A 24431-nucleotide genomic window follows, 5' to 3' on the forward strand; every position below is an offset into this window, starting at 1 on the left:
AAGCACTGGCATCGGATGAAGCATACAGGGTGTAGTGTTAATGAGGTCAGTCCATAAGAGAGTCATTTAGGAGTCTGGTGACAGTGGGAAAGAAGCTGTTTTTGAGTCTGTTCTTGCGTGTTCTCAGACTTCTGTATTCCTGCCCGATGGAAGAAGTTGGAAGAGTGACTAAGCCGGATGGGAGGGATCTTTGATTATGCTGCCCGCTTTCCCCAGGCAGCGGGATGTGTAGATGGAGTCAATGGATGGGAGGCAGGTTTGTGTGATGGACTGGGAGGTGTTCACGACTCTCTGAAGTTTCTTGCAGTCCTGGGCCGAGCAGTTGCCATACCAGGCTGTGATGCAGCCTGATAGGATGCTTTCAGTGGTGCATCTGTAAAAGTTGGTGAGGGTTAATGTGGACATGCGAATTTCCTTAGTTTCCTGAGGAAGTATAGGCGCTGTTGTGCTTTCTTGGTGGTAGCGTCGACATGAGTGGACCAGGACAGATTTTTGGAGATGTGCACCCGTGGGAATTTGAAACTGCTAACCATCTCCACCTCGGCCCGTTGATGCTGACAGGGGTGTGTACAGTACTTTGTTTCCTTAAATCAATTACCAGCTCTTTAGTTTTGCTGGCATTGAGGGAGAGATTGTTGTCGCTACACCACTCCACTAGGTTCTCTATCTCCCTCCTGTATTCGGACTCGTCGTTATTCGAGATCCGGCCCACTATGGTCGTATCGTCAGCAAACTTGTAGATGGAGTTGGAACCAAGTTTTGCCACGCAGTCGTGTGTGTACAGGGAGTAGAGTAGGGGGCTAAGTACGCAGCCTTGCGGGGCACCGGTGTTGAGGACTATTGTGGAGGAGGTGTTGTTGTTCATTCTTACTGATTGTGGTCTGTTGGTCAGAAAATCGAGGATCCAATTGCAGAGTGGGGAGCCAAGTCCTAGGTTTTGGAGCTTTGATATGAGCTTGGCTGGGATTATGGTGTTGAAGGCAGAGCTGTAGTCAATAAATAGGAGTCTAATGTAGGAGTCCTTGTTTTCGAGATGCTCTAGGGATGAGTTAAGGGCCAGGGAAATGGTTTCTGATGTGGATCGGTTGCAGCGGTATGCGAATTGCAGTGGATCAAGGCGTTCTGGGAGTATGGAGGTGATGCGCTTCATGATCAACCTCTCGAAGCACTTCATTACGACTGAAGTCAGGGCCACTGGTCGGTAGTCATTGAGGCACGTTGCCTGGTTCTTCTTTGGTACCAGTATGATGGTGGTCTTCTTGAAGCAGGTGGGGACCTTGGAGTGGAGTAGGGACAGGTTAAAGATGTCCGCGAATACCTCTGCCAGCTGGTCCGCACAGGCTCTGCGTGCACAACCAGGGATCCCGTCCGGGCCCGTCGCCTTCCGTGGGTTCACTTTCAGGAAGGCCAATCTGACTTCGGAAGCTGTGATTGTGGGTATGGGTGAATTATGGGCTGCTGAGGCACTCGACAGCGGATTGTTGGTTACTTGCTCGAACCGAGCATAGAGTGCATTGAATTCATCGGGGAGGGGTGCGCTGCTGCCAGAGATACTGTTCAGCTTCGCTTTGTAGCCCGTTATGTTGTTTAGTCCTTGCCACAACTGTCGAGAGTCTGTCTGTGACTCTAGCTTGGTTTGATATTCTCTCTTGGCAACTCGGATGGCTTTGCGGAGGTCGTACCTGGATTTCTTGTATCGGTTAAGGTCGTCTGCCTTGAACGCCTCAGATCTGTCCTTCAGTAGGGAGTCACTCTCGCGATTGAGCCATGGTTTCCGGTTGGGGAACGCATGTACTGTTTTCTTTGGCACGCAGTCGTCCACACATTTGCTGATGAAGTCTGTGACGGTGGTGGCATACTCGTTTAAGTTGGTCGCTGAGTTCGTAAATATGGACCAGTCCACTGTCTAAGCAGTCACGTAAGAGCTCTTCTGTCTCCTCGGACCAGCACTGCACAGCCTTCTGAGCTTGATTCTCCCGCTTGAGTTTCTGCTTGTATGCCGGGAGAAGGAGCACCGTCTTATGGTCTGATTTCCCAAAGTGCGGTCGGGGGATGGAACGGTAGGCGCCCTTGATTTTTGAGTAGCAGTGGTCAAGAGTGTTGTCGTCCCCGGTGGGACAGGAGATGTGCTGGTGGAATTTTGGCAGTACACTCTGGAGGTTGGCCTTGTTGAAGTCTCCGGCCACGATGAACATGGCCTCCGGGTGTTCTGTTTCGTAGTTGTTTATTACTGTGTATAGTTCGTCCAGCGCCTTCCTCACTTCTGCCTGGGGTGGGATGTAGACCGCTGTGATAATGGCTGAAGTTAACTCACGTGGAAGATAATATGGGCGGCACTTCACGGTCAGGTATTCCAGGTTGGGGGAGCAGTAGGTCGCCAGAGTCGCCACATCCAAGCACCAGGAGGAGTTGATGAGGAGGCAAACCCCTCCACCCTTCGCTTTGCCTGATGATGCCGTGCGGTCCACCCGGTGAATTGAGAAGCCTTCAGATTGTATGGCACAGTCCGGTGAGGCGGGGGTGAGCCATGTCTCTGTGAAGCTGCAACCTCTCACACTGCCTCATTCTGGGGCACTCTGCCAACTCTGTCGTAAGTCAATTAAAGCCATAGTTAATTCACTCTGCATTCTCCGTCTTAAATTGATGGCATATCAAAACGTGAGACGAAGTCAAAGTTTCAAATCGCCGACCTTTCATCGGAACTGGTAATAGTTAGAGAACCGGGCAAGGGGTGGAAGGGAAAGAACAAAAAGATGGTCTATGGAAGGCAAGGAAGTGTGAATTAAAATAACAGAGTCACTTCCGGTAGCAGCCATGACCTGCTAGGTCACGCAAACGGCAGCTCCCGCCAGGATCGGTGTTTCAGGCCGCTAAAAGGAGCGGCAGCGGCAGTTAACAGGAGGGACCAGCGTGGGAACAGATGTGGGAGAGCCCTCCCACCCCAGCTGGTGGATGGAGAGGATCAGGAGCGGAGCCGGCAGACGCGCGACCCCGGGGAAAAGGTTGAGAAGGTCCGGGAGGACAAAATGGCGGCCGGAAAGGATCGGGTGGTGTGGACCAGAGAACAGCAGGAACACCTTAAAAACTGCTTCACGGAGCTGAAAACGGAAATGCTGGCCTCCATGGAGAGAATTGTGGTGACCCAGAAGGCGCAGGAGAAGGAGATCAAGGAGGTGAGGAGGAAGGTGGCGGAGAACGAGGAGGAGATCATGGGCCTGGCGGTGAAAGTGGAGGCGCACGAGGCGCTCCATAAGAGATGGCAGGAGAGGCTGGATGGCATTGAGTGCAGGTCTCGGAGCCACAATCTGCAGATCCTGGGCCTTCCTGAAGGAGCGGAGGGGGCGGACCCGAGCACGTACGTGGCCACAATGTTGGGGACGCTGATGGCCTTCCCGCGGCCCTTGGAGCTGGATGGGACGCACAGGGTTCTCGCCAGAAAGCCAAGGGTAAACGAGCCACCGAGGGCGATTGTGATACGGTTTCAGCGCTTGGCAGACCGGGAGCGAGTCCTGCGGTGGGCGAAGAAAGAGCAGAGCAGTAAGTGGGAGAATGGCGAGATCCGAATTTACCAGGACCTGGGAGCTGAGCTGGTGAGGAGGCGTGCAGGTTTTAACCGGGCGAAGGCGGTCCTCCACGGTAAAGGGGTGAAGTTTGGGCTGCTGCACCCGGCGAGACTGTGGGTAACATACCAGGACAGGCACCACTATTTTGATACCCCAGACGAGGCGTGGTCGTTCATAGGCAGAAGAAGCTGGACCTGAACTAAGGGACTGCTCTATGGGGGTGAAATGTGTGGGTGGGGAGGGATCGAGGGGAGGATGGCTGGTAAAGCATAAGTTTATGGGCATGTCTGCCCTAGTTTGGTTGGGGGTTCTGTTTGTTTTGCTTTTTTTCCAGGTGTTTTGTTTTCCAGGTGTTCGGTGCTAGGGGGTGGGAAACGCCCGGGACGGGCTGTCCGGCGCACAGGGAGGTACCAGATGGCGCTTGCCGCTCTATCCTGCCCGGGGGGAGGGGGGGGGGCAGCCCGAAGGAGGCAACAAGTTAAGGGTTGGTATATAGAGGGGGGAGCGGCAGGGGTCAGCGTGGGTGAGCTGACTCACGGAAGCACAATGGGGGGGAAACCAGAGCTAAGCGGATTCTTGGCAGGGGAGGGGTTTTTTTTGGGGGGGGAATGGGATGCTGCTTTGCTGACTGAAGGAGAGCCAGGTGAGGGGTATGGATGGAGAGTTGGGCGAGTGGGCCGCCGGGGGGAGAGCTGGAGGAGGGAGGCGGGGGGACACGGTTGGCCGAAAAAGGGAGATGGCTAGTCGGCGGGATGGGGGGGGTGGTTACCCCCTCGACCAGGCTGATAACGTGGAACGTGACGGGCCTGAATGGGCCGGTCAAGCTGTCCCGCGTATTCTCGCATTTAAAGGGGTTGAAGGCGGATGTGGCCATGTTGCAAGAGACGCACTTAAAGCTCGCGGACCAGACGAGGCTAAGGAAAGGATGGATGGGACAGGTGTTTCACTCGGGGTTAGACTCAAAGATCAGAGGAGTGGTTATTTTGGTCAGTAAACATAAGAACATAAGAACTAGGAACAGGAGGAGGCCACCTGGCCCCTCGAGCCTGCTCCGCCATTTAATGAGATCATGGCTGATCTTTGTGGACTCAGCTCCACTCTCCGGCCCGTGCACCATATCCCCGAATCCCTTTATTCTTTAGAAAGGTATCTATCTTTTTCTTAAAAACGTTTAAAGAAGGAGCCTCAACTGCTTCACTGGGCAAGGAATTCCAGAGATTCACAACCCTTTGCGTGAAGAAGTTCCCTCTACACTCCGTCCTAAATCTACCTCCCCTTATTTTGAGGCTATGCCCCCTAGTTCTGCTTTCCCCGACCAGTGGAAACAACCTGCCCGCATCTATCCTATCTATTCCCTTCATAATTTTATATGTCTCAATAAGATCCCCCCGCATCCTTCTAAACTCCAATGAGTACAGTCCCAGTCTACTCAACCTCTCGTCATAATCTAATCCCCTCAACTCTGGGATCAACCTAGTGAATCTCCTCTGCACTCCCTCCAGTGCCAATATGTCCTTTCTCAGGTAAGGAGACCAAAACTGAACACAATACTCCAGATGCGGCCTCACCAACACCCTATACAATTGCAGCATAACCTCACTAGTCTTGAACTTCATCCCTCTAGCAATAAAAGACAAAACTCAATTAGCCTTCTTAATCACCTGTTACACCTGCACACCAACTTTTTGCGACTTGTGCACCAGCACCCAGGTCCCTCTGCACAGCAGCATGTTTTAACATCTTACCGTTTAAATAATAATCTATTCTGCTGTTATTCCTCCCAAAATGGATAGCCTCACACTTGGCAACATTGAATTCCATCTGCCAGACCCTAGCCCATTTACCTAACCTATCCAAATCCTTCTGCAGACTTCCGGTATCCTCTGCCCTTTTTGCTTTACCACTCATCTTAGTGTCGTCTGCAAACTTTGACACATTGCACTTGGTCCCCAACTCCAAATCGTCTATGTAAATTGTGAACAACTGCAGGCCCAACACTGATCCTTGAGGGACCCCACTAGTTACATGTTGCCAACCAGAGAAACACCCATTTATCCCCACTCTCTGCTTTCTGTTAGTTAACCAATCCTCTACCCATGCTACCACTTTACCCTCAATGCCATGCATCTTTAGTTTATGCAGCAAATTTTTGTGTGGCACCTTGTCAAAAGCTTTCTGGAAATCCAGATATACCACATCCATTGGCTCCCCGTTATCTACTGCACTGGTAACGTCCTCAAGGAATTCTACCAAATTTGTCAGACACGACCTACCCTTTGTGAACCCATGCTGCGTCTGCCCAATGGGACAATTTCCCTCCAGGTGCCCCGCTATTTCCTCCTTAATGATAGATTCCAGCATTTTCCCTACAACCGAAGTTAAGCTTACCGGCCTATAATTACCCGCTTTCTGCCGACCTCCTTTTTTAAACAGTGGTGTCACGTTTGCTACTTTCCAATCCTCTGGGACCACCCCAGAGTCTAGTGAATTTTGATAAATTATCACTAGTGCGTTTACAATTTCCCTAGCCATCTCTTTTAACACTCTGGGATGCATCCCATCAGGGCCAGGAGACTTGTCTACCTTTAGCCCCATTAGCTTGCCCAATACTGCCTCCTTAGTGATTACAATCATCTCAAGGTCCTCACCTATCATATCTTTATTTCCATCAGTCACTGGCATGTTATTTGTGTCCTCCACTGTGAAGACTGACCCAAAAAACCTGTTCAGCTCCTCAGCCATTTCCCCGTTTCCTATTATTAAATCTCCCTTCTCATCTTCCAAAGGACCAATATTTACCTTAGCCACTCTTTTTTGTCTTATATATTTGTAGAAGCTTTTACTATCTGCTTTTATGTTCTGAGCCAGTTTACTTTCATAGTCTACCTTACTCTTCTTTATGGCTTTTTTAGTAGCTTTCTGTTGTCCCCTAAAGACTTCCCAGTCCTCTAGTCTCCCACTAATTTTTGCCACTTTGTATGTTTTTTCCTTCAATTTGATACTCTCCCTCACCTCCTTAGATATCCGCAGTCGATTTTTCCCCTTTCTACCGTCTTTCTTTTTTGTCGGTATGAACCTTTTCTGAACACTGAAAGATCGCTCGGAAGGTTCTCCACTGTTCCTCAACTGCTTCACCATGAAGTCTTTGCTCCCAGTCTACAAGTGGCATTTGAGGCGGGGAGCATCGTGGCGGATAAGGGGGGCAGGTGTATAATGGTGAGTGGCCAGCTGCAGGGGGCCCGGGTGGTGTTAGTGAATGTATATGCCCTGAACTGGGACGATGCGGACTTCATGAGGCGCGTGTTGGATAGGATCCCGGACTTGGAGATAAGTCTTGGATCCGAGCTTGGATCGTTACAAGTCCAGAATGGGAAAGAGGCTGGTGGCGGCCAGGGCCTTGTGGGAGTTCATGGGCCAGATGGGGGCCCCTGGAGGTTTACGCGGCCAAGGACGAAGGAGTTTTCCTTTTCTCCCATGTCCATAGAGTCTATTCACGAATAGACTTCTTTGTGTTGAGTAGGGCATTAATTCCGAGGGTGGAGGGGGTAGAATACTCGGCCATTGCGGTCTCGGACCATGCCCCGCACTGGGTGGACCTGCGACTGGGGGCGGAACGGGGTCAGCGCCCTCTCTGGCAACTGGATGTGGGGCTGCTGGCAGACGAAGAGGTGTGCGGGCGGATAAGGAGCAGTATTGAGAATTATGTGGGAGCCAATGACACAGGAGAGGTGACGTTGGCAGTGGTTTGGGAGGCTCTGAAGGCGGTCATTAGGGGAGAGTTAATCTCCATTAGGTCCCATAGAGAGAAGAAGGAGAGGGCGGGGAGGGAGAGACTGGTGGGAGAGATACTCCAGCTACGCGGAGGCCCCAGAGGGGGGGCTGTTGAACGAGCGCCGGAAATTACAGGTGGAGTTTGACCTGCTGTCCACGGGGAAGGCGGGGGCGCAGCTGAGGGAAGCGAAGGGGGCAGTTTATGAGTATGGGGAGAAGGCGAGTAGGATGCTGGCGCACCAGCTGCGCAGGAGGGAGACAGCCAGAGAGATTGGGGGAGTGTGGGATAGGGAAGGCAACATGGTGCTGAGCCCAGAGAGGGTCAATGAAGTCTTCAGGGAGTTCTATGGAAGGTTATACAAGTCGGAAATCCCCCCCCCCCCCCCGGGGAGGGGGAAGGGATGAGGCGGTTCATGGACCGGTTGAGGTTCCCAAGGGTGGAGGCAGAGCGGGTGCAGGGACTGGGGGCCCCGATTGGGTTGGAGGAGGTAGTCAGAGGGCTGGCAGGCATGCAGATGGGCACGGCCCCGGGCCGGATGGCTTCCCCGTAGAATTTTATAAGAAGTTCTCGGAGCTGCTGAGCCCGCTCCTGATGAGAACCTTCAATGAGGCAAAGGAGAACGGGATCCTCCCTCCGACAATGTCGCAGACATTGATCTCGCTTATCCTGAAGAAGGAGAAGGATCCACTTCAGTGTGGGTCCTACAGGCCGATATCACTCCTGAACGTGGATGCCAAGATGTTGGCAAAACTTCTGGCCACCAGAATAGAGGACTGTGTCCCGGGAGTGATTGGGGAGGACCAAACGGGTTTTGTTAAGGGCAGGCAGCTGAACACTAATGTGAGGAGGCTCCTGAATATTATCATGATGCCCTCGGAGGGGTGGGGGGGGGGGGTTGGTGGAGGTGGTGGCTGCGATGGACGTGGAGAAGGCCTTTGGCAGGGTGGAGTGGGAGTATCTGTGGGAGGCGCTAGGCAGGTTTGGATTTGGGGAGGGATTTATAAGGTGGGTCAAGCTGCTGTATCAGGCCCCTGTAGCGAGTGTCCACAAACCGGCTAAGGTTGGAATATTTCAGGCTGCAACGGGGAACGAGACAGGGGTGTCCCCTGTCCCCGTTGCTGTTTGCCCTGGCAATCGAGCCATTGGCCATTGCGCTCAGGACTTCAGGGGATTGGAGGGGACTAGTGCGCGGAGGGGAGGAGCACCGGGTCTCCCTCTACGCGGATGACCTGCTGTTGTATATTTCGGACCCGTTAGAGGGGATGGGGGAGGTCATGCGGATCCTGGGGGACTTTGGGATGTTATCGGGGTATAAGTTGAACGTGGGGAAGAGTGAGCTGTTTGTGGTCCACGGTAGGGGCCAGGAGGAGAGACTGAGGGAGCTCCTGCTCAGGATAGTGGAGAGGAGCTTTCGGTACTTGGGGATACAAGTGGCCAGGAACTGGGATGCCCTGCACAGGCTCAACTTAACCCGGCTAGTGGAGCAGATGGAGGGAGAGTTTAAAAGGTGGGATATGCTCCCGCTTTCCTTGGCAGGATGGGTGCAGACTGTGAAGATGATGGTTCTCCCCAGGTTCCTCTTCGTATTTCAGTGCCTCCCCATTTTCATTCACAAGTCCTTTTTCAAGCAGGTGAGTAGGATTATTATGGGATTTGTGTGGGTGAATAAAACCCCCAAGTCAAAAGGGTATTCTTGGAGCGTAGCCGGGGGGTGGGGGTGGGGGGGTCTGGCTCAGCCGAACTACTGCGGTTATTACTGGGCGGCCAATGTAGCCATAATCAGGAAATGGATGATGGAGGAGGGGGCGGCATGGGGGCGGTTGGAGGCGGCGTTGTGTAGAGGCACCAGTCTAGGGGCACTTGTTACGGCTCCGCTACCGTTCTCGCCGGCGCAATACACCACTAGCCCGGTGGTGACGACGGCATTGAGGATCTGGGGGCAGTGGAGGAGACACAGGGGAGAGGAGGGGGCCTCGCTGTGGACCCCGATACGGAATAACCACAGATTTGCTCCGGGTAGGTTGGATGGGGGATACCAAGGCTGGTATAGGGCAGGTATTAGGAGGATGGGGAACCTGTTTAAAGACGGGACTTTCCCTAGCATGCAGGCACTGGAGGAGAAGTTCAGCCTACCCCCGGGGAATGCGTTCGGGTACCTCCAGGTTCGGGACTTTCTTAGAAAGCAGGTGGGGACATTTCCGCTGCTGCCCCCGCGTAGGATCCAGGACAGGGTAGTGTCTGGCATCTGGGTAGGGGAGGGGAAGGTGTCGGACATATATCAGGAGCTGCAGCAGGTGGAGGAGTTGAAGGGCAAGTGGGAGGAGGAGCTGGATGAGGGTCTGTGGGCTGACGCCCTGGGCAGGGTGAACTCCCCCTCATCATGTGCCAGGCCAAGTTTAATTCAGTTTAAGGTGGTGCATCAGGCGCATATAACGGCGGCAAGAATGAGCAAGTTTTTTGGGGTGGAGGACAGGTGCCCGAGGTGTGCAGGGAGTCCGGCGAATCATGCCCATATGTTTTGGACATGTCCGGCGCTTAAAGAATTCTGGCAGGGGTTTGCGAGGGTGATGTCTAGGATTTTGGACACTTGGGTGAAAGCGAGTCCAACAGTAGCGATATTTGGGGTGTCGGAGGATCCGGGAGTGCAGGAAGCGAAAGAGGCCGAGGTACTGGCCTTTGCCTTCCTGGTAGCCCGGAGACGGATTTTGTTAATATGGAGGGACTCAAAACCCCCGAGTGTGGAGACCTGGGTTGGTGACATGGCGGGGTTCCTCAGCCTGGCGCGAATAAAGTTCGCCTTGAGAGGGTCCTTGATGGGGTTCTCCCGGCAGTGGCAACCTTTCCTTGACTTTCTAGGGGAGCAGTAAGTGTCTGCAGCAGCAGCGGGGGGGGGGGGGGGGGGGGGCGGTACTGTTGATATAATGTGAGTTGGGCATGGAGACAAAACCCACCTTGTTCTGTTTAAACAAAACAATTTCTGTTGTGTAAGTAGTTTCACTGTAAGCTTTGGGATATGTTGATTGTTATTTTTTATTACATATTTTTGTTATGTAAAAACGCTCATTGGAAAAACTTTAGTAAAACATTTATTTTTTAAAAATAACAGAGTCAACACCGACTGTTGTCCAAAACCAAAAAAGAGGGAGTAGAGCTTCTGATCTGAAATTGTTGAATTAAGTATTGAGTCTGAAGGTCATAACATTTCTTCTGTAAAATGTTATTTCTTTACTTTGTAACCATGATCATCCCTTTTTGTCTTGCGCCATCGCCCCTCTGCGATTAATCTGATTTGCCTTCCAGTTTCACCCTATCGCAGCTCTCTTCTGTTCTTTCTTCTCCTCCGCCACAACCCCCTTCCTTTTTTGGCCTGTGTACTTGCTTAAAAACACGCACATCTCTAACTTTGCCCAGTTGTGATGGACGGTCATCAACCTGAAAAATGTAGGGAAAATGTTTGGTTGTACACTTTGGGAGGAATAGAAAAGCAGGATATTATTTAAATGGAGAGAGACACTGTAGAATGCTGAGGTACAGGGCAATCTGGGTGTCCCTGTACATGAAGCACAAAAGGTTAGCATGTAGATACAGCAAGTGATTAGGAAAGCAAATGGAATGTTGGTCTTTTTTGTAAGTGGGATGGAATATAGAAGTCGAGAAGTCTTGCCTTCTGTTGCTGGGACTACACTCAAAGCGCTGTGTACAATTTTGGTCTCCTGACTTAAAAAGGAATTTGCACTGGAAGGAATTCTGGAAAGGTTCACTAAATTGATTCCTGGGATGGAGGGGTTGCCTTATGAAGAATGGTTCAGCAGGTTGGCCCTGTACAGATTGGAATTTTGAAGAATGAGAGATAGTTTTGTTGAAACATTTAAGATCCTGAGGCAATTTGATAAGATGGATGCTGAAAGAATGTTTCTCCTCAGCGGGGGATCGCAAACTAAGGGGCAGAGTTTCAAAATGAGGGGCCACCAATTTCCATATGGACATACAACTTAGGAGGGGCAATAGGTCACACGGTACGTCAAGCCTACTCCGCCATTCAATAAGATCATGGCTACTCTGATTTTAACCTCAACTTCACATTGTGGAAAATTAAAACCAGCGCATTAACTATCTCACCAGCCACTTATTTTCAGACCCTAGGATGAAATTCGTCAGAAGCCAGGAATTGTCAACCTATAGTTCCAATCATTTGCTAACTACTGCTCCCCTAGTGATTTCCTCCCTTCCTTCAATTTCCTGATTTGTAGCTATTTCTAGGATGTTGTATCCTCTTTCATGAAGACCAACGCAAAATATTTGTTCAATCCATCTGTCATCTGTTTTGTTTTCCATTATTAATTCCCCAGACTCACTTTTCAAAGCAGGGTTTTTCAATGTGCGGGTCGTAACCCAGTCGGGTGTCAGGAGGGTAGTGGAGCGATCGGTCACAGCGTTCCCCCGGTGGTCCTGATCACAGGAGAAGTGCCCAATGGCCACTACTGGCATATTTATTGAAAATGGCCTGAGCCACACTGTTCAAGCCAGTCCGCAAGTTCAGTCTTCAGTCTCATCACTCTCTCGTTCCTGAGCAGAAGTCGTGCGAACAAATCTTCATGCCTTGAAGCAATTACAGTTCTTCCACGTGCTGAATTCAGAAGATAACAGTATTGATGGAGGCTCAATTCAGCATGTACCAGAGGAGGAGTTTCCTGGCATCGCTGAAACAAGGGGCAGATGGGCCTCTGGATGTGCAGCATGTTGTCAATGTGAGACACCTGACAAAGTTCTACAGCATCAGATAGAGCTAGCCAATGGGACTCTGGAAGAATCAGAAGCTCAAGCAAGTGTTAGTGAACCTACCTGTCACTTTACATCATGATTTACATTACCTATTATAACTATTCTATCAAGCCCCCGAGTATACTTTGAACTTCTATAATAACTATGTAAAACAATTTTTAAACCATTTAACTACTTTTATTGCATTTTTGTAACTATTCTGTATTGCTACAGATTCCATCCAATTCCCACTCTTCCACTGCAACTCTTTATAAAGTATATTCCTCATGCACTTGGAAGTAGATTCAACAGAAGCTGTGGTAGGGGTCTGGGATGAATATTGTTGAAGGAGAAAAAATTTACAAGGCTGCAAAAAAGAGCAGGGGTCTAGAACTAATTGAATAACACCTTCACCGAGTTGGCATAGCCACGATAAGGCAATTGGACTCCTGTGTTGTTGAATTTTAACCTTTTTTTAAGTTGATTAATTTTTGACTGATCACAAACTGTTAATTGATTCCAAATCAGATCTGATGAATTTGCAAAAATCTACATGAAAATACATTCTAATCAAGACAAAGAGCTATTTATGGAGTTGGCAGGAAGACTACCTAAAATCACTTGAATTCTGTTATGCTTTTCACGCACAGCCATACTTCCAGCAGAGACTGATGGATACCAATCAGGAGAAAGTTTTCTTCCGTAGATCTGGTTCACTGAGGTTTATTGTGGGCCACCTACTCATGCCCTAGCTGAAATCAGCCACCTCATCACAGGTTTCAGTTCATACCTGACGCCTTCCCAGTCGATATGGCTGAGAAAGCCTGACTGCTCAGCCACTAAGGAGTCTTGTTAATTTTATTGTTTTCTTCCAACACGCCATGGATAACACTGATTCTTGTTTTAATATCCAATATCATTCCCAGTAATTGGCGCGCATCCTTTTGAACCCTTAATGTATGTGGTGATAGACAAATTACTCTATTCAAAAAGATTAATGTCAAAAACCTTGGGAGGAGCAGACGTCTCAACCTGAGTTGCTGGCAGTGGTGAGCATTGAACTGTCCTCCAACAATAACAAATTATTGTTTCTTTACTGTTAAAATCTAACAATTTTAAATTTATATTTTGTATTTCTAAAATCAGTAAACCTATCCAAATTAAGATACTTCAATTTATATTTTGTATTTCTAAAATCAATAAACCTATCCAAATTAAGACACTTCCTGTAAATTCTCTCAGCAACCTTCACTTACACAGGTAGAAAAATTCAGAAGAATAATATGACAAAGGGCTAGCATGCAATTACATGTTGCTGGGAACTACCATGGTGCAAATGATCAGAGCTGTATCAGCACCGCGCGCTAAACAATTGCGCCACTGGAGCCACTCAAATTATCAGAGCGGGAAGCAAACTTCTCTAAGTTGAATGGGTGGAAAACCAGTTGACATCTACATGAAAGTATAGAGGTGTGGGCCTGAATATGATATTTTATTCTTTCCAAAGTTCAAGATCAGAAAAGGTCAAATGATTAATTTTATACATAATTGGTAGAAGTCTCTGGTTACTGTCGCACTGAAATGACATTGTGCAAAATTTTGGACTGCGGTACTTTTACTGTGTTGATAGACTGTCACTGCCAAAATATCTGTATGTAACTGTTGAAAGGGTTTGAGTCTATAGTTTGGGAGGTTGAGATGATTTAATAAGAGTTTGAAGGCCACCTGCTGGAAAATCAGAAACATTACAAAGGAAATAAATTAATTTCAGGGAGAGAAGTTATTTGCGTCGGTTCTACTTTAACAGATCCATTTCAAATGACACCACTTCCAGTCCCAATATGAATTTATTTATTGTGAAGCTGCCTCTATTACAATGCCAGACCAAATCCCAACAGTGGATAGGATACTGAACCAAAACCCCGAAAATTTGTTTATTTTGTAAGACTGTGCGGAAAGAAGACTTCGCTCCAGGGGTTATTGCACGAAGAAATAGAGATTTAGTTTTTTAAAACAACTTTATTATTAACACAATATCAAACGCTTTAACATCGCAGCAGAAAATAGCTTATAATTACCTCTTGAACAATACTACTAATAATAATCATTATTGTCAGAAGTAGGCTTACAATCGTACTGCAATGAAGTTACTGTGAAAAGCCACATTCCGGGACCTGTTTGGGTACCCAGAGGGAAAATTCAGAATGTCCAAATTACCTAACAGTACTACTCATAAAGTAAATACAATACCCTTAATTACTGTGTTTATTCCCAATTAGACAACAAGGAAGGAAAAACATACAGCACTCTATCCATCCTACATCCCAATGACACAGAGTAATACTTGCTTTCCAGAACAGATTTGGCCCCTGTTAGAACCGCTGCAGACTCTGGCTGGATGTCTTCAAAAAGCTGTTTCGACTGGTTTATTTCAGGTTCCCCCTTGTAATCAGACAATCAGCACTGCTTTAAATACTATTAATTTTTTTTTAACTATCCTACTGTGAGAGCAGATTTTATTTGTGGTCTAAAGGGGTAGTCGTATCAGAACTCAACTCATAAGCTTTCTCAAATGTCTGAATACCTTAGCTCCATCCAGCAATGACAACATCTCCCCAAGCTGAAAAAAAACTGAATACACACGGATTCCCCTTAGTCAAACTTCAGTGCATTAGCCCAGGCTTTTACAATGGTCAAGTCCACCCCTGGTTCCTAAAAGCTTTCTGGTCTTGCAAAAACAAGATTCTTTTAAAAACGTGACTACTGCAATCAAACACACTCTAACCCAGGCTTTTAACCCTTCAATTGCCAAATGTTGGAAATCCGATGTATCTAAAATCTTACATTTGTCACATGGGGAAACTGAATTATTGCAACTTGTGCTGGCAGATTATTTATAATTTTTCACCAGTGAATGCACTCCTTATTTTCATGATTCTTTTCCATTTTTGAAAGCTTAATTGTTCAAAAAAAAACTTCACCCTTGATATCAAATGGAGAGGACACATCATACCTACTCTTGGGGGCAGCATGGTGGCGCAGTGGTTAGCTCTGATACCTCATGGTGCCGAAGGCCCAGGTTTGATCCCGGCCCCAGGTCACTGTCCGTGTGAAGTTTGCACATTCTCCTGTGTCTGCGTGGGTGGGTCTTACTCCCAGAACCCAAAAAGATGCGCTGGGTAGGTGGAATTGGCCAGGCTAAATTGCGCCTTAATTGTAAAAAAAAAAGAATTGGGTACTCCTTAAAAAAAAAATTTCAGTCATACTTACTCTTATCAATTAGGGGACAAACACAGGAGGTAGCGATTTACAGCATATAAGAACAGCTCAATTGGCATAAGGAAGAAAAAGGCACCATGGGGTTGCCACGGTGGCTCACTGGCTAGCACTGCTGCCTCACAGCTCCAGGGACTCGAGTTCAAATCCAGCCTCGGTTGACTGTGTGAAGTTTCACTTTCTCAGTTCCCAAATAACAGAGGTCAAGTCTGTGCTTTTTGGCAAAGTCCACTTGCATTTTATTTGTCAGCTGTGTCACTGGTAAACCTATTTTAAATACAAAATTTAGGAAGTTTCCAATTAGCCCTGCAGCAAGCTAGTCAGATTGATTGTCTTTAGTGAATACAGTAGTTGAGTTTTCATTCAATTACAGATCGTAGTAATTCCTCAAATCATAATACACAGGATAAAATAACTAAGTAATTTAAACAAAAGAAAGATGGTGATTAGCAAAAGCAAGCAGCAACGGAAATACGTTTCAGAAATATAGATGGGGTGATCCCGGGATGAGTTTTTCCATCCCGGTAAGTGATTCTTAAGGAGATCATTATCTTAAGGTCTAGTCTTCTTTTTACTTCTGATTGGCTTTAACTAATTTATAATTTACTGAATTCGGCCAAAATGTCTGTCCATCAATTTAAGAGATATATATATTTAAATGTATTGGTGCAAATTTCCCATTACATCGCTTGGCAATTTTCCAAATTATCCACACCTGCATCTAACATTAATTAGAAAAACACAGTTTTCGTTAAGACATTATCGCCCTAGACTGTCTGTTACCATAGAAACGGGACTACACGTTCTTGGACAGCAGCACCAGTTCTTACCGTACAATGGGGCCTTTTAGCTAGTTGACGTCACTGACCTTGCAGCCTCAAGCAACTTGCAGATGTTAAATTAAAATGTATGATCTGGATTAACCATTAGTGGATTCCCAGCTATTGTTGCTTAATATAATTATAGTTAATTATTCTTAATGAGTTCTCATTTAACCCTTTTACCTCTATCATCTTCCCTTATTCTCATGGTTATAGCTGACTAGAAACGTCAATTTCTATCAGTCCACAAAAAGATCAGCCATGATCTTATTGAATGGCAGAGCACGCTCAAGGGGCCAGGTGGCCTACTCCTGCTCCTAGTTGTTATGCAGGGTTGACTTAGCATGGTTTACCGTTGTTGTTTCGGCTGGCTACGACAATGCCAGTGGTCTATCCAGTTTTATTCCTTTTTGATTTGTTTGTAGTTGTTTGGTACAACTTGAGTAGTTTGCGAGAACATAGTTCAGTTAATGTTACGATCCCAGCTAATGTTACTGCTGGACAAGTCAGATTTGATATATCTAATTTTTTTTTTCAACCATAGAGGGACGTTACGAAACAAATTCACAGGAGTTCACTGATGAACTTTTAACACAAAGAATAAATTCCTACCAGCTGTGATACGATTTGAAATTCTGTCTCCGGATAATCTGGGTTACCAGTCCAGTAACATTACCACTATGCTACCATTCCCTTTACTGAGTGCCATCATTGCCAAAGTCTCTTGCCAGTCACAAATTTCCATTATTGTAGATTTATATGCAAAACTCCTCCGGTTGCTGAAAAACACCAGGCATGTTATCCATGTCTTTGCCAAGCACCACTTATTCCTTATCTTACAAAGTATCAACATCCGTATACTCATTGTTAATATCCCAGCCCATGTGAGGGATCTCTTCCAGTTGCCTAAACTCTGGTTGACTGAGAGTTTCGCTTCTCATGTTGGTGCCCAATCTTTCAGACAGTCTGCCCTTTTCTCTTTGGAACCATATTCCCAAAGCTCTTCCCTGTCAATCTTCAACTGTGTTTGTGAACCATTTCATTTTTTTTTTCTGTCAATGACTGAAACTTGAATTTATGTGATGTGTTTAACATATTACAACATCCCTAGTGCTTACGAGAAGCATAATCAAACAAAAAACGTTTGACACCAAACCACGTAAGGCGTTAGGGAAATTATCAATTTTATTGCTACATATTAGAATTTTGAATATTAAGACTGTTATGCGCAGTTTTATTGTGGGGGTGCGGAGCAGTGGTGGTGTGAACAGGAGTTAAAATGCTTGACGTTTGCTGCATCTGGAAGGAGAGAAGTGACCTTTATTTTCCTTGCTTCAACTATGCCTGGCCCATTCCCTAGCATTGCGCCGGGATTGGGAGCAGTGTGGAAATAGTGCAGCTGTAGTCCTGAGAGATCTGCAAGTATGCTCCTGGCCTAAGAGACTGCCGGCTGCTCAAGAACAGTTTTCTGAGGCCCTACGGTTTTCTTTTCAAATTTATAAAAGAACTCTGTTTTGTGTTTTGTGAAAATAACATCTGAATATATATTTATTTTATTTTGATATCCAGGGTGTTAAACCTAGAGTTAAACAAAGACCGGGATGTGCAGAGAATCCATGGAAGTGGAGTTAATACACTTGACATTGATCCTGTTGAGGGAAAGTAGTAAGTATATCGACCTATCTGCTACGTTGTTAAGTGTATAGAAACATATGTCTATAATCCCTGCTATGGTCTAGTAGGACTTAACCTGTACTTTCTGATTCACAGTAAGAATTCTTACAACGCCAGGTTAAATTCCAACAGGTTTGTTTCAAATCACTAGCCTTGGAGAATGCTTACCTGAAGATCAGAGGCTGAATGCCCTTGACTGCTGAAGTGTTCCCTGACTGGAAGGGAACATTCCTGCCTGGTGATTGTTGCGCGATGTCCATTCATCCATTGTCACAGCATCTGCATGGTCTCGCCAATGTGCCATACTTTGGGACATCCTTTCCTGCAGCTTTTGAGGTACACAACGTACGACTTGGCCAACGTTGTCTACCTCGTACGCTGCAGGACGACGGCAATGACGACGGCATTGCTGCAACAGCCTCGGTACTCAACAACGACAATTGCCAATCTCCAGACGCAATTCTGCAATTCGTTCGCTTCATTCTGGGTCACAACGTCTTCATCTTCGACAACAAAGTTCTTCATCCAGACACACGGAACAGCCATGGGGACCAAATTCACACCTCGATATACCAACACCTTCATGCACAAGTTTGAACAAGACCTCCTCACCACACAGGAACTTCAACCGCCGTCATACACCAGATACATCAATGACCTTTTATTCCTTTGGACCCATGGTGAAGAATCACTGAAACGACTGCACGATGACATCAATAAGTTCCATCCCACCATTAGACTCACCATGGACTACTCTCAAGAATCGGTTGCATTCTTGGACACACTCATCTCCATCAAGGATGGTCACCTCAGCACTTCGCTTTAACGCAAGCCCATGGTAACCTCACGATGCTCCACTTCTCCAGCTTCCACCCTAAACACATTAAAGAAGCCATCCCCCATGGACAAGCCCTCCGTATACACAGGATCTGCTCAGGCGAGGAGGAGCTTAACAGATATCTACAGACGCTGAAAGATGCCCTCGTACGAACGGGCTATGGTGCTTGACTCATCGATCAACAGTTCCAACGCACCACAGCATAAAACTGCACCGACCTCCTCAGAAGACAAACACGGGACACAACTGACAAGAGTTGTGCCCTTCGTCGTCCAGTACTTTCCTGGAGCGGAGAAACTACGACATCTTCTTCACAGCCTTGAACACGTCATCGATGAAGACGAACATCTTGCCAAGGTCATCCCCACACCTTCACTACTTGCCTTCAAACAACCGCGCAACCTCAAACAAACCATTGTTTGCAGCAAACTACCCAGCCTTCAGAACAGCGACCATGACACTACACAATCCTGCCATGGCAATCTCTGCAAGACGTGCCAGATCATCGACATGGGTACCACCATTACACGTGAGAACACCATCCACCAGGTACGTGGTACATACTCGTCCGATTCGGCCAACATTGTATACCTCGTACGCTGCAGGATAAGAGTCCCAAAGCGTGGTATATTGGCGAGACCATGCAGACGCTGCGACAACGGATGAACGGAGATTGCGTGACAATCGCCGGGTAGGAATGTTCTCTTCCAGTTGGGGAACACTTCAGCAGTCAAGGGCATTCAGCCTCTGATCTTCGGGTAAGCATTCTCCAAGGTGGCCTTCAGGACTAGAGACAATGCAGAATCGCCAAGCGGAAACTTATAGCCAAGTTCCGCACAGATGAGTACGGCGTACGGCCTCAACTGGGACCTTGGATTTATGTTGCATTTCATTCACCCCCCCACCCTCTGGCCTGGGCTTGCAAATCCTACCAACTATCTTGGCTTGAGACAATTCACACCTCTTTAACCTGTGATTATCCCTCTCTCCAGTAGCTCCGCCTGGACCTGTAAAGACTTAATTACCTGCAAAGATTCTCATTCAAAGTATCGTCTTGCATCTTTGACTTTGTCTATATATATTTCTGGAACCCATCTCTTCAGTCACCTGAGGAAGGAGCTGTGCTCCGAAAGCTAGTGATTCGAAACAAACCTGTTGGACTTTAACCTGGTGTTGTAAGACTTCTTACTGTGCTCACCCCAGTCCAACGCCGGCATCGCCACATCATTCCTAATTCACAACAACTTGCATTTTTATCGGACCTTTAACGTAGCAAAATGTCCCAAAGTGCTTGCCGTGGGCAGCATCAATAAAAAGGTTTAACATTGAACCAAGAACAAGATGTCAGGACAGATTATAGAATGATTTCAGCCCACCATGCCCATACAAGAACAACTAAGCCAGGCCCTTTCCCCATAGGCCTTCAATTTTGTTTCTCTTCAGGTAATTATCCAATTCCCCTTTGAAAACCATAATTAAATCTACCTCTACTACATTCATGGGCAGTGTGTTCTAAATCCTAACTGCTCGCTACGTTTTTAAAAATCCTCATGTTGCATTTGCTTATTTGGCCATTCACCTTAAGTTGGTGTCCTCTAATTCTCAGTGTAGGTCACCAAACACAGACAATATGTGAATGGGCCTTGATGCATTTCAGGACACACGCAACAGCGTTTTGGATGACCTAAAGTTTACAACGGATAGAGTATGGGAGGCCAGACAGGAGTATTGGAATTTTCAAGTCGAGAGGTAGCAAAGTCATGGCTGAGTGTTTCAGCAACAGGAGCAGGGTCAGAGACCAGCAATGCAGTGGAGATGGAAGTAGGCCGTCTTGGTGATGGAGCTGATATGTTCGGATGGTCATCTTGGAGTCAAATACATAACACTAAGGTTGTAAATAATGCAACGCAACCTGAGGGTGGAAACAATGGTCAGGGAGCAGAGTTTGTGGCCGAACCCAAAGAAAATGGGTTTTGTTTTGCAATATTTAGTTGGAACAGTTTTCTTCTTGTCCAACTGAATGATCCCAGCTGATACTACTGGGCAGTCAGGTTCCAGAATGAAACCTTGGCCCACTGGACTGCAGCTTTCAATCTTTGTTTAGAGAGGTGGATGAACAGAGTCGCAGGACTGCCAATTAACTTTTGACCAAAAAAAAAACATTTATTAAACATGAAAAGATTTGTTATGACACAATGCTCCTTCATCCCACCCATATCTTCACAGATATACTCAGAATTTTAAGGATAACACAAGTTACAAAATACATCTCATACTTTAATGTTCTTGGTAAGTACACAGTCCATATAAACCAACTGATCAACTCTCTGAAACCAAGTGGCAGATGCCACCCAAAACAGTTTCTGCGGATTTCCCATCCAATCCCCCCAGATGCTTGTTATACTGTGAGCCATCTGGTCTCACTGGAACTCTGGCTCCCATACAAGTGCTTTCAAACTCCATTCTTGTAAAAACACGCCTTACCAAGGATCCACTTCCAGGATTTAAATTTTTCCTTTCAGCATTTCTCTGCCTTGGATTGCCACCTGCATTCAAGCTTCCATACAATCTCTCAGCTACGCAGCCACGCTAGCAAAACACCACTGCTTTGCAGGCCATATTAAGATGTCACCAAACTTTTGGTTCACCTCCGATGTTGGGCTTCTTACTTTATACCTGGTTCTTGTAGCCGTCTCTTTAAGTCAGAGCACTTTCTCTGCTTTTTATTTTAACTTCAATCAACAGGACCTTTTTCAACTTCTTGTTTGTTGCTCTTTTAACTCTTCCTGAAATGTACTTTGTGTCCCAGCACTGGTTTCTGGGCTTTTATTTTTTTAGGACGTCTTCTCCCTGCAGCTCCTTTGTCCTGTCCAGCTTCTTCTGGATCCAGCTTAAAACTAAACTCAAATGCACTTTCTAACCTAGGGGTGGCCTTGGTTGCTAAGCAACAACCTAGTCTTACATTAAATCCTGCATTTGAACCAAACTGAAGTCGTTAACCCTTTCAAATACAGAACCACATGAATGAAACTTACTTTAATGGGTATGATGGGTTGATGTTTGAGGAGAGATTAAACAGTTGGGGCTTGTACTTTCTGGAGTTTAGAAGGATGAAAGGGGATCTGATTGAGGTATATAAAATACTAAAAGGGACTGATAAAGTAAATGTAGACCAAATGTTTTCCCTTGTGTGGTAATCTAGAACAAAAGGTCACAGATATAGGTTGAGAGGCGGTAGATTTAGAACCGCGATGAGGAGACACTACTTTTTGCAGAGGGTGGTGAATGTGTGGAACTCGCTGCCCCAGAGTGCAGTAGAGTCCGAATCAATAAATGGTTTCAAGAGAGAGGTAGATATATTTCTGATTTTAAAAACGGGTTGAAGGGATATGGGGAACAGGCAGGGAGTCTGTGAGATCAGGAAGAGATCAACCATGATCTGATTGAATGGTGGAGCAGGCTCAAAGGTCTGAATTGCCTACGTTTGCTCCTAATTCCTATGTTTAAGCAGTGTCTTATTTCTAATACCTGCAAAATTTAAATCCTGGAAGTGGATCCTTGGTAAGGGGTATTTTTACAAGGGTGGAGTGTTCCTGACACAACACTGAATGTAAATCAAGCAAGCAGGGACAGTGGAGGAGTCAAAAGGTGATGGTGTACATGCAAACCTGATGCCTTTTCAGATTATGTTATCAATGGGAAACGTAGATGAGAAAAAGGGAGGGGGCCAAGGATAGATCCTTGGGGGATTCCAATCGTAATGGTGCAGCTGTAGAAGAGAAGCCATTACAGACTATCTTCTGGCTAAGACTCAGCAGCTAAGAATGGAACCAGGCAGGGGAGTTCCACCCACCTGGATAATGGTGGAGAGGTGTTGAACGAGAAGGATGTTGTAGTTGCAGACAAATCAAGAAGGATGAGGAGGGATTGCTTCCAGTCGCATAGAATGTCATTTGTGATTTTGATAACGGTAATTGCAGTACTGTGGCAGAGGAGGAAACCTGATTTGAATAAATCATACAGGGAATGGTGGGAAGATTTTGCTTGGATTTGGTAGAGACAGCACTTTTTCAAAAATGTTGATGGGAAAGGGAGGTTAAAGATGAGCAGTAGGTTGCAGGAGTGCTGTTGTGGCTTTTTTCCTGTGGAAAGGGGTGATGAGGGCAGAGAGTGGGGATCAGTGCCAGGTCATGTCTGGTGTCCCATTGTTCAAGTGACTGGTTTTAGCGTATTCTCATTGTAGCTTGATGAGTTCATGTTTTCTAACCCCTTGTTGATTGCCTAGGGCCTTGATGTCTTTCTTGCTAAGGGGGGCCCGAACTGTGGCTCACTCATATTTTCCTGAGACCACTGGGTCTTGTGCAGATGCAGTCTCTCCATCTCAGTGGGTTGTGATGTGGCGAGTGCAGTGATGTAAATTGGGTAACCATCTTTGTTCTGAACTCAAGTCCCGCTTTTGGACTGTGTTTTTAAAAAGTCTCTGTTTTTAAAAGTTCAGTTCGATTTTCCAGATTGTGGAATAAAAATCATTATTTGGCATAAAGTATGTGTGCCGTGACATTCGGCTGTGGGGGAAAGGCAGGAGAGTAGCGTTAACTGAGTTGCCCTTGCAAAGACCAGGCATGATGGGCTGAATGGCCACTTTATGTGCTGTAACCATTGTATAATAATTTTATTGAATCTTTGAATTAGCTTTTGTCCAGTTGTAGAACAAGTACATTACGAGTGATTGTCCTCATTGAGTCATATTTATGCTTCAATTAGCATGCTGTCCGGGGGATCAGATGGCGTCATTGCAATATATGATTTGGAGAATGCCACTAAAAGACAGCAGTATACCTGTAAGGCAATCTGTACAGTGGGCAGGTAAGAACAGTCTAATTCATTATTTTATTAATACAGTACTATGCTTATCATTTCAAACTTAACTGCTGACTTTAAAAAAAATATGTATATAATGTTTTGAAAGGTCCCATGGCCATGTTCACAAATATAGTGTGGAGACTGTTCAGTGGTACCCTTGTGACACTGGTATGTTTACATCAAGCTCATTTGATAAAACTTTGAAAATATGGGACACAAACAGGCTACTGGTAAGTACAAATAATGTTCATATATTTAATAGAACTGTTTTCAAATGCTGCCTCTATTTTCTATTTGTTTGGATATAAATAATATAAAGGACACTGTTTGAACAAACTTTTATTTTTCACCCTTTCCTAAAACCACTAATTATACTCGGGTAAGGTTCCATGGTTGCCAACAGGTCGCTGATATCTTTATTACACTTTTTGGAATAATCAGGGAGACTATTTAACTTTGAAAGATATCACTGCTCATCCTGATCTTGTCCGCTTCCAATGTCAACACGTATGCACCAAGCAGGATCACTGGATAGCGATCAGGAAAGATAGTTTTGTGTCTTTTTTATTTAATTGTAAATCTAGAGCTTGCATATCAGAGTCAATGAGGCAGGATGATTCTTAGAAAAGCAATACCAGAAAGGTGATCTTCAAGACATGAACGGAATGGATTTGTTATCCTTTGTGTATTTTACGTACAGAAATTTACAGGCAAAGCTCCTCCAATGGGTTAGTGAGCAAATATCCTGCTTGAGTGTGTAAACATCCTGCCCGATGTGGTACTGAACTGTAAAGATCAGTAAGAACTAAAAGTTGTCCTATGTTCTGTGCTAGTTCGTCTTGTGGTAGCGACGGTTGGTGTGG

At 46.3% G+C, this 24431-nt stretch overlaps 1 protein-coding gene across 1 annotated transcript in view; it reads left to right on the plus strand.

Annotated features, from left to right (window-relative positions):
* Positions 1 to 24431, plus strand: part of ercc8 (excision repair cross-complementation group 8) — a 96344-nt gene that overhangs the window by 579 nt on the left and 71334 nt on the right. The window contains exons 2-4 of the mRNA XM_072496977.1: positions 17763 to 17858; positions 23470 to 23571; positions 23675 to 23798. Of these exons, the coding sequence (XP_072353078.1) occupies positions 17763 to 17858; positions 23470 to 23571; positions 23675 to 23798 (322 nt within the window). The remainder of the gene's footprint in view (positions 1 to 17762; positions 17859 to 23469; positions 23572 to 23674; positions 23799 to 24431) is intronic.

The sequence above is a fragment of the Scyliorhinus torazame genome, chromosome 3 (genome assembly GCF_047496885.1).
Source record: "Scyliorhinus torazame isolate Kashiwa2021f chromosome 3, sScyTor2.1, whole genome shotgun sequence".
NCBI classification, from domain to species: domain Eukaryota; kingdom Metazoa; phylum Chordata; class Chondrichthyes; order Carcharhiniformes; family Scyliorhinidae; genus Scyliorhinus; species Scyliorhinus torazame.